This window comes from Amphiura filiformis, chromosome 3, assembly GCF_039555335.1.
Source record: "Amphiura filiformis chromosome 3, Afil_fr2py, whole genome shotgun sequence".
NCBI classification, from domain to species: domain Eukaryota; kingdom Metazoa; phylum Echinodermata; class Ophiuroidea; order Amphilepidida; family Amphiuridae; genus Amphiura; species Amphiura filiformis.
The window spans coordinates 47726399-47741570 of record NC_092630.1 but is presented as its reverse complement, the minus strand read 5'-3'; the positions used below and the strand labels follow the sequence as shown (position 1 = coordinate 47741570).

At 38.1% G+C, this 15172-nt stretch overlaps 1 protein-coding gene across 1 annotated transcript; it reads right to left on the bottom strand.

Moving 5' to 3' along the window:
• Nucleotides 1–224: 224 nt before the first annotated feature.
• LOC140148635 (DDB1- and CUL4-associated factor 10-like) lies at nt 225–15117 on the bottom strand. Its single transcript, XM_072170660.1, has 6 exons — nt 14949–15117; nt 4788–5310; nt 4087–4200; nt 3445–3642; nt 1832–2222; nt 225–1216 (listed from the first exon to the last, which is right to left on the bottom strand). The coding sequence occupies exons 2-6, from the start codon at nt 5195–5197 to the stop codon at nt 767–769; spliced, it is 1563 nt and encodes a 520-aa protein (XP_072026761.1). The 5' UTR covers nt 5198–5310; nt 14949–15117; the 3' UTR covers nt 225–766.
• Between the last annotated feature and the right edge of the window lie 55 nt (nt 15118–15172).

Below are 15172 nucleotides of genomic sequence, written 5' to 3'. Positions count from 1 at the left end.
AGAATTTGCACAGATAGATATGATGTTTGCACAGGCAGATATATGCTAAACATAGGAAAGCATATTCCGATACAGAGACCTTCTTTCCGATGTGCTGCATCTAGTCCCAAACTGTAAAAAAAGCACGACGTATGTGATATCACAGACCCCCGTATGTGAAATCACTGACCCGTCTTTGATATCAGAGACGTCTTTGAATTAGCAGTGCCCCCGAACTGATGTGGAGTGATACATACCAACAATTTGCTTTGTAATGCACATTTTTATATAATTTTTTTTTATATATACTTGTTTTGGTGTGTAGGGGTGTGCAGGCAGGTTGAGCATCAGATTTTGGTGAAACTTGTGAAATACTAAATATTACAATGTCAATACATGAAGCGTTCTAGTGGGGTTTCTTACCTAAAACAGCTATGTGTCTATTACTATTATATCAGCCCATAAATACAAACTAGGCCTACAATCTAAACTGGGTAAGTTGGTGGTATGTACCCTTCACATGTAAACTACAGAGTGCCAGTTGAAGGTTTGCAAATTCTTTATTTATTATTAATTATTCTGCTTTTGTATTATTTGGTTAGATTTGGAGCAAAGGTTAAGAACAGATGATTTTGATAAAACAAACGTGTTAGTCCATACTTTTTTTGATATAGTACCAACATTAAACTAAAACAGCAGCAGCATTAAACTAAAAGAGAATTCCTAACACATCGCTTAAAAAAACAACAACCCAAAATAAGCTAATAGAACTGCTTCTAGTAACAAATCATAGCCTTGGTTGATGAAAAACCACTCTGCCGTTGAGACAACCTGTTGCAAGAAGACAATGAGTTGGAGAAAACCTTGACGTCAACACAGTATGTCTATGACAAACTATCAACTTGAGATGACACAATTCTTTAGGTTGTGACGGAAACACATCGCAAAGCTCGCTACAATTTTGGTCAAATGATAATAACCTTACACCATGTCCAAATGATGAACATAATAGTCTACCATCAGGGCTAACACTGAGTTCCTTGATATAGCCCCTACCGTCGTTAGGCTCTGTGATGTGATAGAGAAGCCTGTTGGTTGGTGTGAATGGAGGACTAGGTGATGTAGAGTTCACTTCAATAGACTCATTGCTAGAGTCTTCAGTTCTTTCTTTAGCATCATAGTCATCTTCTGCTGGCAATGGACTTTGGCTGCTTTGAAGGTCGTGAACACATGTCCACTGTGAAGACAAAATACAGATGAATTTGGTTAGAAATTTATCTTCTGTTTCAAAGAACATGTTGCAAGGATTTAAAATCAGTTTCTGATCAAACAAGCATGCCACATTTTTGAATATTGTACCAAGAATGTTAGTTTCAATGGAAAATCCTCAAAATGATATAGGTTTTAATGCAGTAAATAAAGAAGATGAAGGTCGTAAGTGTTATAAGAAAACAATATTACATGTCATTTCCTGCAGACAAATGCCCAAAATGATCACAACCAATATGTTTTGTCTCTAGTCTGATATTTTTCTTTTTTTGACACTCGCCAGTGGGCCAGAAAGTTTACTGTTTCAACAATAACATTAGTACCCCAGACATTTCAATTAATGAAACTGATCTAATCTTGTTATGAGCAGATGAGTGAGAACTTCTCAAATCTTACCCACACATCAGCCTAGTTACCCACCATAAGAGTATGGATGGGTCTTAATTAAACTCCACTCCTGGTCTGATCTCAAATTCTTCTGAAATGGTACTTCATCACCAACGTACATTCTCAATATTGTGTTTAATACTTGAAAGCACACCTTTCTTACAACAAATGTTGGAATAATCCTCTATTTTCTTACCTCATAATCCTCATTCTCTGTCGTGTACCTTGACATCATACACCACCCCTGCGGATGAATCACGAGTGATGAAATACTCCAAGGGAAACTCTCAGGAGGAAAATCCATCACAAGTTCCACACGGTTACGTTTAGCATGAAACACCCTATTGAAACTGTTCTCTTGCATTTGGTTCTCCTCGTTCTCATCTGTTAGTGCATCATAGTACTCCATGGGCTTGAAACCCATCAGGTCAGAGTTCAAAGTTTCAAGGTCAAGATCGTGGATGACTATGTAGAATCCCACATCTGTTGACATGACTAGTTTTGTACAGTCCGGTGTAAGGCGAGTACGCATTAGACTCTCTATATGAAAGACTCTTTTGAAGCTAGTGTTGCCCTCTTCTTCATACCTTGCAAAGAAAGTGAAAAACATTGTTTGCTTGTTTCTTCTTTCACATGGGACACTCAATCAGATAATATTATAAGTAATCTTCTTAAATTATCATGGAACATTGCAAACTAATCTTAAAGATCCCCCATTTTATCCCATCTAAGTTGAGTGTTTTGCTGTAAAAGAATCCTGATATTTTTTCATGTCCCTATCAAAATTTAAGGTCTGGAATATGTTTACAATGTCAATATTTTTGGTAAAACATATACATTTTGATGGTATGTACAAAAAGTAGAAAGCCGTGTACCACCATACGCGCATGTACTAATTTATGGGCGATTGCAATACACATTTTAGCTTCTGGCATCAACTGATGGGCCTCTATGTAAGATGAAAAGCACCAAGTGTCAGAATCAGACCACCCACCTATAAACAGTCACATTCTGATACTACACAAAGACCCATGTAATTTGTAAAGCAAATAAATTGAAACAAGACTATCTTGCTGGGCAAAACGAGTCCTGCCTTCTAAGGAAAGACTTATACTTTGATCAGCTTGTAATCGGCGGGAATTTTAACATCGCGGATTAATATCAATATATAGAGAATTAATATTGTCTTGTGACACATCGTCAGAAAAATCACAAATTATTAATTCAAGTCCTATACTTGTCTACTTTCTTTAAGGGGGTACTACACCCCTGCCCAATTTTGTGCCTATTTTTTTTGTATTTTTCTCAAAAATTATAGCGCATTGGGGACAAGTAATATATGTATATTATAGGGGCAAGGACTACAACTACTGCATTGGAAATTTTATTTCAGCACAGACAACAGTTGTGGAGTTACAGTCAAAAATGAGGGAAAACCAATAATTTGATCAATAAATCAATAACTACTTGCTTTGAGTTGCTGAATTTTCAGTACAGTAGTTGTAGTCCTTGCCCCTATAATATACATATCTTACTTGTCACCAATGTGCTATAATTTTTGAGAAAAATGCAAAAATAGGCAAAAAATTGGCCAGGGGTGTAGTACCCCCTTAACATGCACATTGTAGATCATCCAGATGAACAATATCACTCTTAACGTGGATCTACCTTTTCGGCGTAGTGGTAAAAGCCTAACAATTCCCGCCGATTACGAGCTGATCAAAGTATAGTTCACTTTGTAAATGATCATGTCATGCTTTATCAATATCAAACATTTCATTTAAACTGATGAATTTCTGCATTTTGTACCTGTTTATATCCCATGTGTACACATTTCCATCAAATGCTGATGTCACTAGTAGCCCATCTTTGCTACAGTACTCGATGCTCTTCACCCAATTACTGTGCCCCCTCAAGGTTCGTATCCTGTGTTTGAGATTGCGGATATCCCAGAGTGCAACAGTAGTGTCATCTGATCCTGATGCAAATGTCCTGCTGTCGAGAAATCTATACACACACAAAAGAAGAAGAAAAGATCAATCTATTAACCTTAACAGCGTAACTACTTTTTGGTGAAGGGGAAAAAAAAGGAGGAAAAAAAGATGAAGAGAAAAGTTGTTTTCTCCTCCTGGTTTTTAACCACAGACCTCTCGGGTGCGGAACAGCTGACCGGCGATATCAAGCAACATGTGTGAACTTTGCCTGGCAAATAGTTTTGTATAAGTATGTGATTTCCGATGATTATGCAATCGCATCACGTGGGATGCTTGGTATTGCAGGAGCTTTGTAGAATAGTAGCTTGTAGTACTGGGGTAATGGTTAAAGGGTCATGAAGTCCTAGAAATTTCAATATGAAAAGTTCCATAACTTCTTAAATTATTCATGTGCTACATACGAAAGTATACATTCACTTTGAAGGAAAAGAGTACAGGATTTGAGTAAAACACTTGCCTGAAAGTATTGATGCAATCTGTATGTGCATTTGGTACTGTCCCTATGTGCTTCATTGATATGGGATCAAATAGTAGCATGGATTTCCCCTCACAAGCTGCAACTAATACCTCACTGGAATGAAACAGCCAAAGACAAAGCATAACATATTAAACAAAACATACTGATAGTTTTATACAACACATTATAGAATAACACAATGAAATATTGATGGCACTACGTAAAATATTGTCATAGCCTTGATGTGGGTGAGGTATGGAATATGGAAAGCTGAGAGGGTCAATTTAAGAACAGCTTTTTTACTTTCATGGACATAATTACATTAATTTTGCAGATGTTATAATGATCCAGAGACTTGTTAAAAATGCTACCAATTTCATGCACTTTCAAGATGTACTGTTATGATAACAACACAATATGGGTACTCAGGTAATCAAAATTGTCAATGTGCGCACTTTTACTTGAAGATGCATTGTATATGCTGAAAATAATATTTGATTTAAAAACCATAATTTAAAACTTTATTCATTCGATATGACAAGTTGACTGCCAGTTACCCAAGGGGCGCATCGACTAGTCAACTCAAGTTATCAATTCACATGTTTATGAGATTGTACCTGAACATCACACTCACTCAAGTAGGCATATCTTGTTTAAAGTTGTAGTTTACACAATACACATGTATAATATTATACACTCACCCAGTTGGCGAAAATTCTAAGTTAAAAATAGCGCTATATCCATGTTCCAGAGCAACATCTGAATAACCAGTTGGATGTAGTTGTTGATACAGTCTATTTTTAATTTGTTGCAACATCCTCTCTTTATTAGCACCAGCACCAGTTCTTCTCCGTATTGGATGAAACCAGACATTGCTACTACTTCCGGGTCCGGATTGTGGAGTAGTTCCACCACAAGCCCCTAAACTGTTCTGAAAACTTTGTGGTGGATACGAGTGTTCTCGATGCCTCAGCCATTTTAGAGTTGACGGTGGAAGGCTACCTGCCACTTCATTCTTCAGAATAAGACAGGGGGATGTGTACCCATGTCCCAGAGATAAACTGTTATTGTCACCCATATTTGGGGCAGGAAACCTTAGGCTAGACTGCATTCAATTTACCAGGAGGGTCTGTTGTTGTTGTGTGAGCAGTTATCCTATCATGTTCATGGTTTTTCCAAGATTTCAGATCCTTATTCTTCTTGATCTGGTATCAATTGCCAATTCTGAAAGAAAAATTATATTGAGTTAACTAGATCTTTGTCCCTTTACATGTCCAAGATTCCAACAAGCATTTCAGCCATAGCTTGACTAAATAATTTTGATTATATACAATCTTGTATACCTTCCTTCCTTCCATATACGTGCTTACCTCAAATGGTTGAGTATCAACGCACGGGCTTTACGTGCACATTTTACCTATGCACGATCCTGGAACCTAGGATTGATTGCAGATATCAGAACCGGGGATGATCCCCCTTCTCTTTTCGAATAGCTCTGACACTTAACGTGCATAGGGTTTGACTCTTCCTGTACACGGGACCAACGGCTTTACGTGACTTACGAATCACGGACGAAGCACATACACTACCTATATCTGCACGTGATAAGCAGTGTATGGGGGCGAGAAGAAATTCTTCAATTAAATTCTGAAATTAAATTTCTGAACTGAATTGAAGGATTCCTGACCATATAGGAACTTTTTGGGAGGGAAGAGAATTTTCACCTAAGGCAAGCCCAAGGCTCAAACCCTCGTCGATCGTATCTCCTGGCCGGCAGCGCAACGCCTTAACCACTCGGCCATCTCGCCCTACCTTGATTTTATTACAAATTTTATTTAATACAGCAACTAAGGCCTTGATTATGAAGGTTACATTAGTTCATGAAAGTTTGGTACATTACGATCATGTAAAATCAGAATTTTAAAAACAAATTGAGGATTACAAAAGCCTCCTCCTCTTCAAGTTACGATATAAGCTACATATGCTTTTTCAAAAGTGATTGAGAATATCAATGACTATTAAATTTATAATCATTAATCATACATGTACAATCTACAAATTTGGAAGTTTTAAATTTTAATCCAAAATTGTAAGGACTAAAAAGATAACACATTTCTCTGAGGAATCAATTGTCTGAGCAAATTTACTAATGAATTTAGGATGAATGTAGCCAGACTTTGCAGCCAGCTGTGATCTCACTTCTCTTTTCGAATATGACACTCATCATGCACAGGGTTGATTCTCCTGTACGTAGATCACCAGCTTTACCTAATATAGCTTTACCCTTGAATTTTCACGTGAATGGTACATGTATGTCTTCTCAGAGCAACTTCAGACTAAAGTTTGTTCTAGATACTTTATAATTGGCGAATTATTCGGTTTTTGTTACTGCGCATGCATCAATTGAGTCCCAACATAAAGTTTCTGCCAAAGAAGAATGGCACTTGTTTACATTTTGAGAGTGTGCACAGTGTAAACACTAGGGCTGTCAACTCTCACGCATTGGCCGTGAGTCTCACGCATTGGGGCACTTTCTCACGGTCTCACACCAAGGTAGTATAATCTCACTCCTAGATAGTAAATGTCACCCAAAATGCTGGAAAATGAGTAAAATCTCACGCATCGTCAAAATAATTTGTTGTTCCTACCCCCCCCCCAGATTCTCGAACGACATGGCTCAAATAATCATGGGTCAAAAACATTGTAGTCGATAATCCCGGTACGGCTCTGTCTCACGCCAAGCAATTCCAAAAAGTTGACAGCCCTGGTAAACACGGAAGTGGGTTCTGATTGGCCGATTCAATCATCTGACAATCATAACAACAAACGTGGTAACCTGATTGGCCGCTTACACAGCGAAACGTTGGTCTGTGCGAACAAAGCCCTGCATCAATCTGAGCAAGGGACTGCTGTTCTTCTCTGAAACCGAGTGCAGGCTTGCATAAGCCGGGGGGCACTTAACACAAATGACCATATGGGTAACGTTCCCCCGGAAAGACCCCCCTTTTTGGATTTCACAGCTCCAAAAGACCCCCTAGGCTATATTTGACCAAAATAGAGCTCCGAAAGACCCTTGATTTTGAAGCCAAGAAAGACACTTGATTTTGACTGTTCGCAGCGCAGCTCCAAAAGTCCACTTGTTCGCAGCTTTAAAATTAAGACCCCCTTTTACCGGTACGCCTTCAGCTCTCAAAAATCCACCACCTCAAAATTCGGGAACATACCCACCAAATTTTTGATGTCCCCCCGGCACATTAGCGTGCACCAGTCACGCATTAGCCATTACGTACATGACGTAGGTATCCTAGGTGAATTCAAATTTGCCATCAAATTGCATCGTTTTATATATCAAATTAAAGCCCTTGAGTAAACTTAGCCAAAACTGAAAACCTTTTTTTCATAGCACTTTCCGTAGCAAAGTTACATCTTGTCAAAGATTGACTTTCATCAAAAAGATTCAGCTAGCAAAATTCCCCAAAACGGCATTTCGGGGTGTTTCTAGATCTTAGTCTCATGGCGATGGCAGCTTTTTTTAATGGAACTGCTATCAAAATCCTCTAAAATTCCATGTGCGACTTGATTATCACCATAAAAATCATATATTTGGGTCAAGTGAAGTATAGAAAACATATTTATGTAGGTTTCCTTCACCCACCTATTCTCGAAAAAAATTCAAATTTCTATGTAAATATGCATTGTGTTGGGGCCCCGCACCGCTGTTTATTTTGCGTAAAATCCGCAACTTAGTTGTACCGAAGAGCTTAAAACGACTGGTAGCGAGACTATGCCCTTGACACAATTAAAGATGGATGCTTGGCGGTCTGCACGTAAACAATAGCCGTGAAAAAATAAAAATGCTGCAAAAAGGTGTTAATATTGCAAGAGTAACTACATTTTCGAATCGAAGGTAATAATTTGATCTAAGATATTCTTAAAATGAATCCGGTTTCATCATCAGTGATAAATATTTCCTGAAATTGTACATTGCTTTGCACCCAAATTCTGTACTTGTTTCGGAGCTCTGCACCGTGCTGCAACAAGGCAGTAGCAGCGGTAGGATTTTCAAATCTTTTTGTACTTTACCCATGATTTTGGGCACTTGGTACACCTTCTTTTATATCTGATCTTGTATGCAAGTGAATAAAAACGCTCTCAATAGGCTGAATTAATGAATGGCCCAAGGTTAAAAAATGTCCTTTTTTTAAAAATAATAAACGATTTCAATATCATGCATGTATATGGCATGCATGTATTTCTGAGTGATATGCCATGTAAATGGGCAATGATGGCTATGTGTATGTAAACATGTATGCGTTAGCAAGGCCGTGGATGTACCTAGAAGGATTATATTGCACAGAGATGCTAATATTAAATATTATGACCGAGCAGCTGGCTTCTGTTGGGTTGAAGTAAACTTACTGTCTGTGCGTCATTTGATCTAGAACTCGTATATCTACTATCCACGATGACACAGTGAGTGTGAACACGGACAGAGATAGAGCATGGAACTATTTAACTACTTCAGTCACTTAATCGTCGCCAATTTTCAAACACATTAAAAAATTCTTTATTAAGTTTAATGTTACAGGGGTACCGAAATTTATTTTGATGACATATCTGTATCTTCAGAGCAGCCAAAGTTTGCTCATTTTTATTTTATGAGATTAACCATGGCCCCATGCTCACAATTCGCTGATGTGTCATTTGAGCAGCTTTTTCGGGTGCTGTACCCATCGTGATCTGCGTTGTTGTTTACTTCGAATTTTCATTGCTAATGTGGTGTTATGCTTGACTGATTCTGACATGATTTGGAGATACATGTAGCTCCAAAGCTCAATCCATAATAATCAATCATTGGTTTCTATCAGTGGCCTGTATTAAAGATAGACTTCTCGATCAAATGTGTTATGTGTGTGACATGCGTTAGGCCAAAAAAAATTATTGTTTTGCCCTCAACCGTCCGACCCTAAATCCTGAAAAATCAGGGTCATAATTTTTTTTTTTTTTTTGAATGATGAATTTTACAGATTTGTTCAAAAACTCAATGTTTTTCACTTAAAAGTAATATTTTATTGAAAGACTAGTCTTTAATTGATGTCTAACAGGTATCCAGAAATCAAAATTGACAAATGACCCATAAATGAAGAAGCATTATTTAATATTTGAGAATAATAAAAAAAGAAATCTGACCGTCCGACCTAAATTTCCCACTTGAGGGCAACACAATAATATTTTTTTTGCCTAATCATGATATTATCATGCAATTCATTTCAAGTAGGCCTACTTCACCCCATCATCCCAGATTCCCCCATCCTAGAAAATGTGGGGCTGTAAGCTGGGTTTACATACATTTTTAATTAACAGGAATTGACCTGTTGGTGCACTCTAGGGGTGGAACGTGTAGCATGTTGGAATATTTCCAACCCTATACAACCCACGGATTGGCAATGGTAGAATGCACCCTGGTAGTCTAGCTTCAATTTGCCGGGAATTTGCTCACCAATAGCTTTTGAGGCTAGAAATTGATGAAGAACGACACCATAATAGCAAGGGTAGTTCGGAAATAATGATGGGGTCATCGCATCAAAACTGTTGCTAAAATTGCACTTCAACTAAATTATAGACTGTTCAAAATAACCAAAAATTACAAGTGCCATCATTTTCTCACAGGTCACGGGATAGGACGTGACGAAAGTACTCAAAACTCACTAAAAACGGCGAGTTGGTGCTCATTGCTTTTTAATAGAAATGATGGACATCAAGATTGTGTTGTTGAAATTGGGAATAGGCAGGCTGCTTTTGCCTGTATGGTCTGTCATTTTGTTCACTTTTCCTCCACGATTCTTCAATTTGTACACTCAAATGCGACAGAAATAAACCCATGTAGGTTTGTCAGTTGAGCATTTTTCTTGTGCAAATGACCTTATACCTGTAAATTTTAAGATCTGTAAACATTTTTCAATTTTTTTCACTTGCTCCATTCATAGTTTTTTTTTTCCAAAAAAAAGCACACCTGAGACACAAAAATCTAGGTCAGACAGGCCTGTAGAACAGGGTTTTTTGTCACCTAAACCTAGCTGTAATTTCAGCTTAAGTTATCAAGTTAATCAGTGATTCAAATTTGTAATTGATATACACAATAACAACTTTCAGTTTAAGCTTATTTACTGATTTTTTTTTTTCTTTTATTGCTCTATTTTCACAGAAAAGAACATGGATGTTCAAGAGAAACTGGGCGAAGATATGTAGTTCCATTCATGAAGAGGGTTGGTGCTGGTGTACATTGTGACATTGTCATCAGCGTGATAACGACACGCCTGGACAAAGATGTTATACAATGATGTGCAAATCATGTTAAATTTGCTTTATTGCTTGGACTTTCTTAAACACAAACAATAATGTTCCAGCTGGTGTTCCCGAGGTCAAAAGGGTTCAGAGGATGCTCGAAGTTGAAATGGTCTCCAATTATATGTCCTATGATAAATCAAAAAAATAATAGTTTGCACTATGTACATGTATCCCTATTGTGGCCGCCAGGACAGGTTCATCATCCCCAAGGTACCTGACTGGTACACACAGAGTACCTACACATTACAATGCTGTACTGCAAAAGTCAAGTACCGATGGTGAACCTGTGCAGTATAGGATGTTTTGTTACCTTGGTAACACATCAAAAATTCAAAAAGGACAATACACATCGAGTCTTATTGAGTTCTATAATTTGAAATTGATATCAAAAATAAGAAAGCACCCTAGATAATTAAAAGAACTATTCTCTTTGTCTGATTTCTTGCAAGAAGACCAATAAGGGGCTGAGCAATAATTATCAGCTCCCCCGGGGGGCGGGTAAAATATCCGAACGGCTCACCAAAAATCGCTTGCCCCCCCTCGCCCACCAAAAATCGCTGCCCCCTTCTTCGGGTTCGCCAAAAATTTCTTGCCCCCAATTTTACCCTCCCCAGGGCTCATAATTATTGCACAGCCCCTAATTTGAGATCATTTTCATAAAAATCAGAACAATTTCATTTTCATTAGACCTATAGCGTCACAATGTTACTCTTTTGCTCGTAACTCTATGAAGGTCTAAACAAATTGTTTGATTGGCATAACGTAAAAAATATTAGGGTAGGTCGGTCAGTAATTTTTATTTTGCACACATTTTAAGCTGTAAATTGCATATGATAAAGGTTGTGGAATTTTTTTAATTAATTAAAATTTCTTTGCAAAAAAAGTAAGAAAAAAGTCTAGGGTCGGGCTTATTTCTAGGTCGGTCGGATTACGCCAATCAAACAATTTTTTAGGCCTAACCGTACATCATACATTGTAGGTATGTCAAAGTATACTTTTTCTGAATCTTTATTGCCAGAGGAGGATTACGATAGTGTAGGTTTTGAACAGGATTTGTGTAATTTTAAAATTGACCCTATGTGGAAAGTTCAACGACCTGTTTCTTTTCTTATGACAAAAGCTTTCACCATCCAAATATGCAGTTCAAATTGATGTAGAATACACTATGCATGAAGAAAATTAAATATGTTATGAAAGTGTAACAAACTTCTGGTGAATCCTTACTTTGTCACACTCTGATCAATCATAAACATACACAACCATATTCATATGGCCAGTTATTGGGTAGCCATGGATAGCCGAGTTCAATACTGCAGGACTATTCCAAGCTGGAGAAGCTGTGCAATAACGTAGAGTAATACAGTAGCTTGTGATGGAGTAGCTGTGGAATAATTCTGAAGTTAGGGCATGGAAGTTACCAGCTTGCAGCCCTGCAGTAACTCTGCTATATATGGGCCACTAAAAAAACTTGGGTTAGATTCTGGTATTTTTAAGATATTTGAAAAAATAAAAATTTGTGGTCAAAGTCATCAAAAAAATGTGTTAGTATTGTTAGTGTGAGATGTATAGTTTCAGAGCCATGTTTACTTTAAAGGGGCATTTCGTGCTCATCGCCCCACTTTTCTACGGTCCAACATCATTCCATAAACCATTTCACAATTCAGGGACTTTGCTACTTCATGAGACATTCCACAAATAAAGTTCGCAACCAGGATCAGCCCCAGAGTTTAGTACGTTTTTTCCACAAGAGCATACTAGGCACCGCCAGGGTTCGAATCCGCAGCCTCTCGTACCATAGTCGAACACCTTATCGATTGAGCTAACTTGACTGCTCCAGACATATTAATTGATAATTAATTTTGGATTTATAAAGCGCCTTTCTCCAGAACTTAGAGGACTCAAAGCGCTGTAATTTCGCTGCAATGGTGAATAATCACAATCAGATCGCATCAACTAGGTTGCTGACGAACGGCGCACACCAGGGTTCGAATTCGTTTAAAAATTTGCATAGCAGTTTTTGGTTAATTCATCATAATCAGGATAAAAGTGTTATACAAATGCAAAATTGGGTAGCAGTTACTTCAAAATATGGAGCAAACTGCTATGCGATACAGCCAATTCGAACCCTGGCGCACACCTATCCGCATTTAGATTGTAACATTCACCAATTATCTGTGCAGCTCCCCAAATTCCATTGGGTGAAGGAAGTTTTGATAACCAAACAACTAATCACCGATTTTTGTGATACAGGAGGAAACCGGAGATCCCGGAGAAAACCTGCAGAGTGAGCATGGAATCGGGATAAACCAAGTGCACATGAGTCCTTGGGCGCTGGGGCTTGAACCCGAGACCTCAGTGGTGCAAAGCGAGGGAACCCGCTGCGCTAACTCGCCTCCCTAGGTGAAGTGGGAAGTGATTTTGGCAGACCTTTTTGACAATTGACCACCCTGGGGGTAGACATGATTATGGCACCACCCCTAAGCTTTATCAATAAGCCTACTCAGTGCTGCCAACAAGGGGGTTATGGGGGTGCCTGTAAAAAATAAAGAAAACATACCTTAATGGGCAAGGTTAATGGGGCCATAAGGGACTGTTCACAAACATTTGTTAGGGGGGCCTGATGCAAAAAGGGGGCCCTGAACATTTTTGACCCTCCTAAGGGGGGGGCCCTGAAAAAAATGACAAATTTTCCTAGAAAAATTGAGTTAAAATGCTTTTCTATGGGGTTGACCCATAATTTTAATGCCAAAAAGGGGGGCCTGAAATTTTTGAGGTCTGTATTAAAAGGTGGGGCCCAAAAATGTTTCCCGATGATTTTTTTTTTTGCATCAGGCCCCCTTACAATTGCTTGTCAGAACGGTCCCTAAAAGCACAGAAATTGGCCCGGCGTTCATTTTACCCTCGCAGTGGCTCTCGGCAGCATGACTGGGCCTACTAGGCCTATCCCGCATGTAGGCCTACATCATGCATCATTCATGAAAATCATTTTCATGAAATTATAGTTGATGAAGGCCTACATGAGGCCTATTCGATAGGTTACATCAACATCATTTCATGAAATTTATTTTCATGAAATGATGTTGATGTAGGCCTACATATGGATAGGCCTAGTAGGCCTAGTCATGCTGCCGAGAAATGCTTCAGTTTTCAGCAGGGGTCAGACAGTGTTTTCCTTAATCAATAAATCATTTTTAATATACTTTATTATTTATTTATTTATCAAAATTTAATTATGAAGGTTTTACGTATTCCCCATGTCCCTGCCATGCCGGGCTGCCATGAGATTCACAGCTAGCGTCCCGGGCGCGGGCTAGCGTGCAACGTGGCCGGCCGTAATATTTAGAGTTCAGTATGTCATGCAGATATTTTTTTAAATAATACTCAATCTCTATTTTGGCATCTGAAAATGTACACATTTCTGTTCCATACACGACTCTGGTTCCATACTGCTCTTCCTCGATTAGCTAGCCAGTACGTGTCACATGTCATGTCATGCTGACTTGTTTGTAAACAAACCACCTCAGAAGGGGCTAGTTACAGATAGGCCGGCCTAACTGTGACGGATTTATAATATACGGTAATAGTAGGCTATTATTCATACATTTCAATGCAATGATTTCATTTCAAATTTAATGGAGTGGATGAGGTTGAAATATATCAACATGGACTTATTAATATTGAATTCGAGAAGTTAGAGAAAATCATGGTAGAAAAAACCGGTAAATTCAATTTTCCTTTAAAATAAGAAATCGACCTATTGAGAAAGAAACTAAAGGTTCAGTGTATTTATCAAAGGCCGTTGTTTCATAATAAAATATTCCAATCAGTGGGATAACCTCAGAAAAAATGTAAAATTGTGATCAAAAATGTGATTTTTATCTTTAATCAGTGTTGACATGATAAAATGTTGCATATTTTGAACCCTTTTGAATGAAGTGAATTTAATATTTTGAAGAGCCTAAGCAAGGAAAAACCATTTCTAAATTCTAGGAATAACGTTTTTAAACAAAAATAATATCGGGTTCAAGTAATTGGACACAAGAAATTGAAGCTTTGGAAGGAACTGTGACCAGGTGCGTCTTGTACGGTATCGCGAAAATGGTTGAAATTTCCCGCCATTTCCTGCTGTAAATGCCGTGCTCATGCGCGACCGCGTAGAACTCAGATGTCTCGCGTAAACACCGGTGCCCGGTCTCGGCGAATTCGCTGACTAGTAAATGTGTTAACTAAGGTTTGCCTAGGTTACCTACATGACGCAATGCGCACAATGCAGCCACCACAATTGCACAACTACATTTTGTAGCATACAATACCGGTACATGCTGTGTTCAACTACATCGGTGACAACTGACAGTTATATTTTGACGTATATACCTACATGCCAATCAATCATGTACAGTTGAAGTTGCGTAGTTGTCAACTTTGCAAATTGCATTGCAGCTTTGTTTGGTCTAAACTAGTCTAGACTTTGCAATTTTTAAAAGAAATACGAAATATAATCTCTTTAAACTTACAATAATACTCTTTCCATTCGATCCATATAACCAGATTCCAATTTGATAACTAGTCCTGTCTTCATAGAAAAACTTCAAACGATAATTTTATTTATGCAGTTCTTACTACGACGATTTACAGTAAATTACTCTGCTCGAGTCTGAAAAAAACCAGCCATGGAGGCAGCCATTTTAGGTCATGAACTCATACCAAGTTTCTATAAGATATTTCTTTTTTTATTAAA

What these genes read in the sequence shown, in the direction of transcription:
- LOC140148635 (XM_072170660.1), bottom strand. Translation starts at nt 5,197, where the DNA reads ATGCAGTCTAGCCTAAGGTTTCCTGCCCCAAATATGGGTGACAATAAC. An exon ending in GATTGCATCAATACTTTCAG is followed by an intron (nt 3,643 to 4,086) that starts GCAAGTGTTTTA and finishes GTGTGTGTATAG; the next exon opens with ATTTCTCGACAGCAGGACAT. An exon ending in CAGAGAATGAGGATTATGAG is followed by an intron (nt 1,217 to 1,831) that starts GTAAGAAAATAG and finishes TTGTCTTCACAG; the next exon opens with TGGACATGTGTTCACGACCT.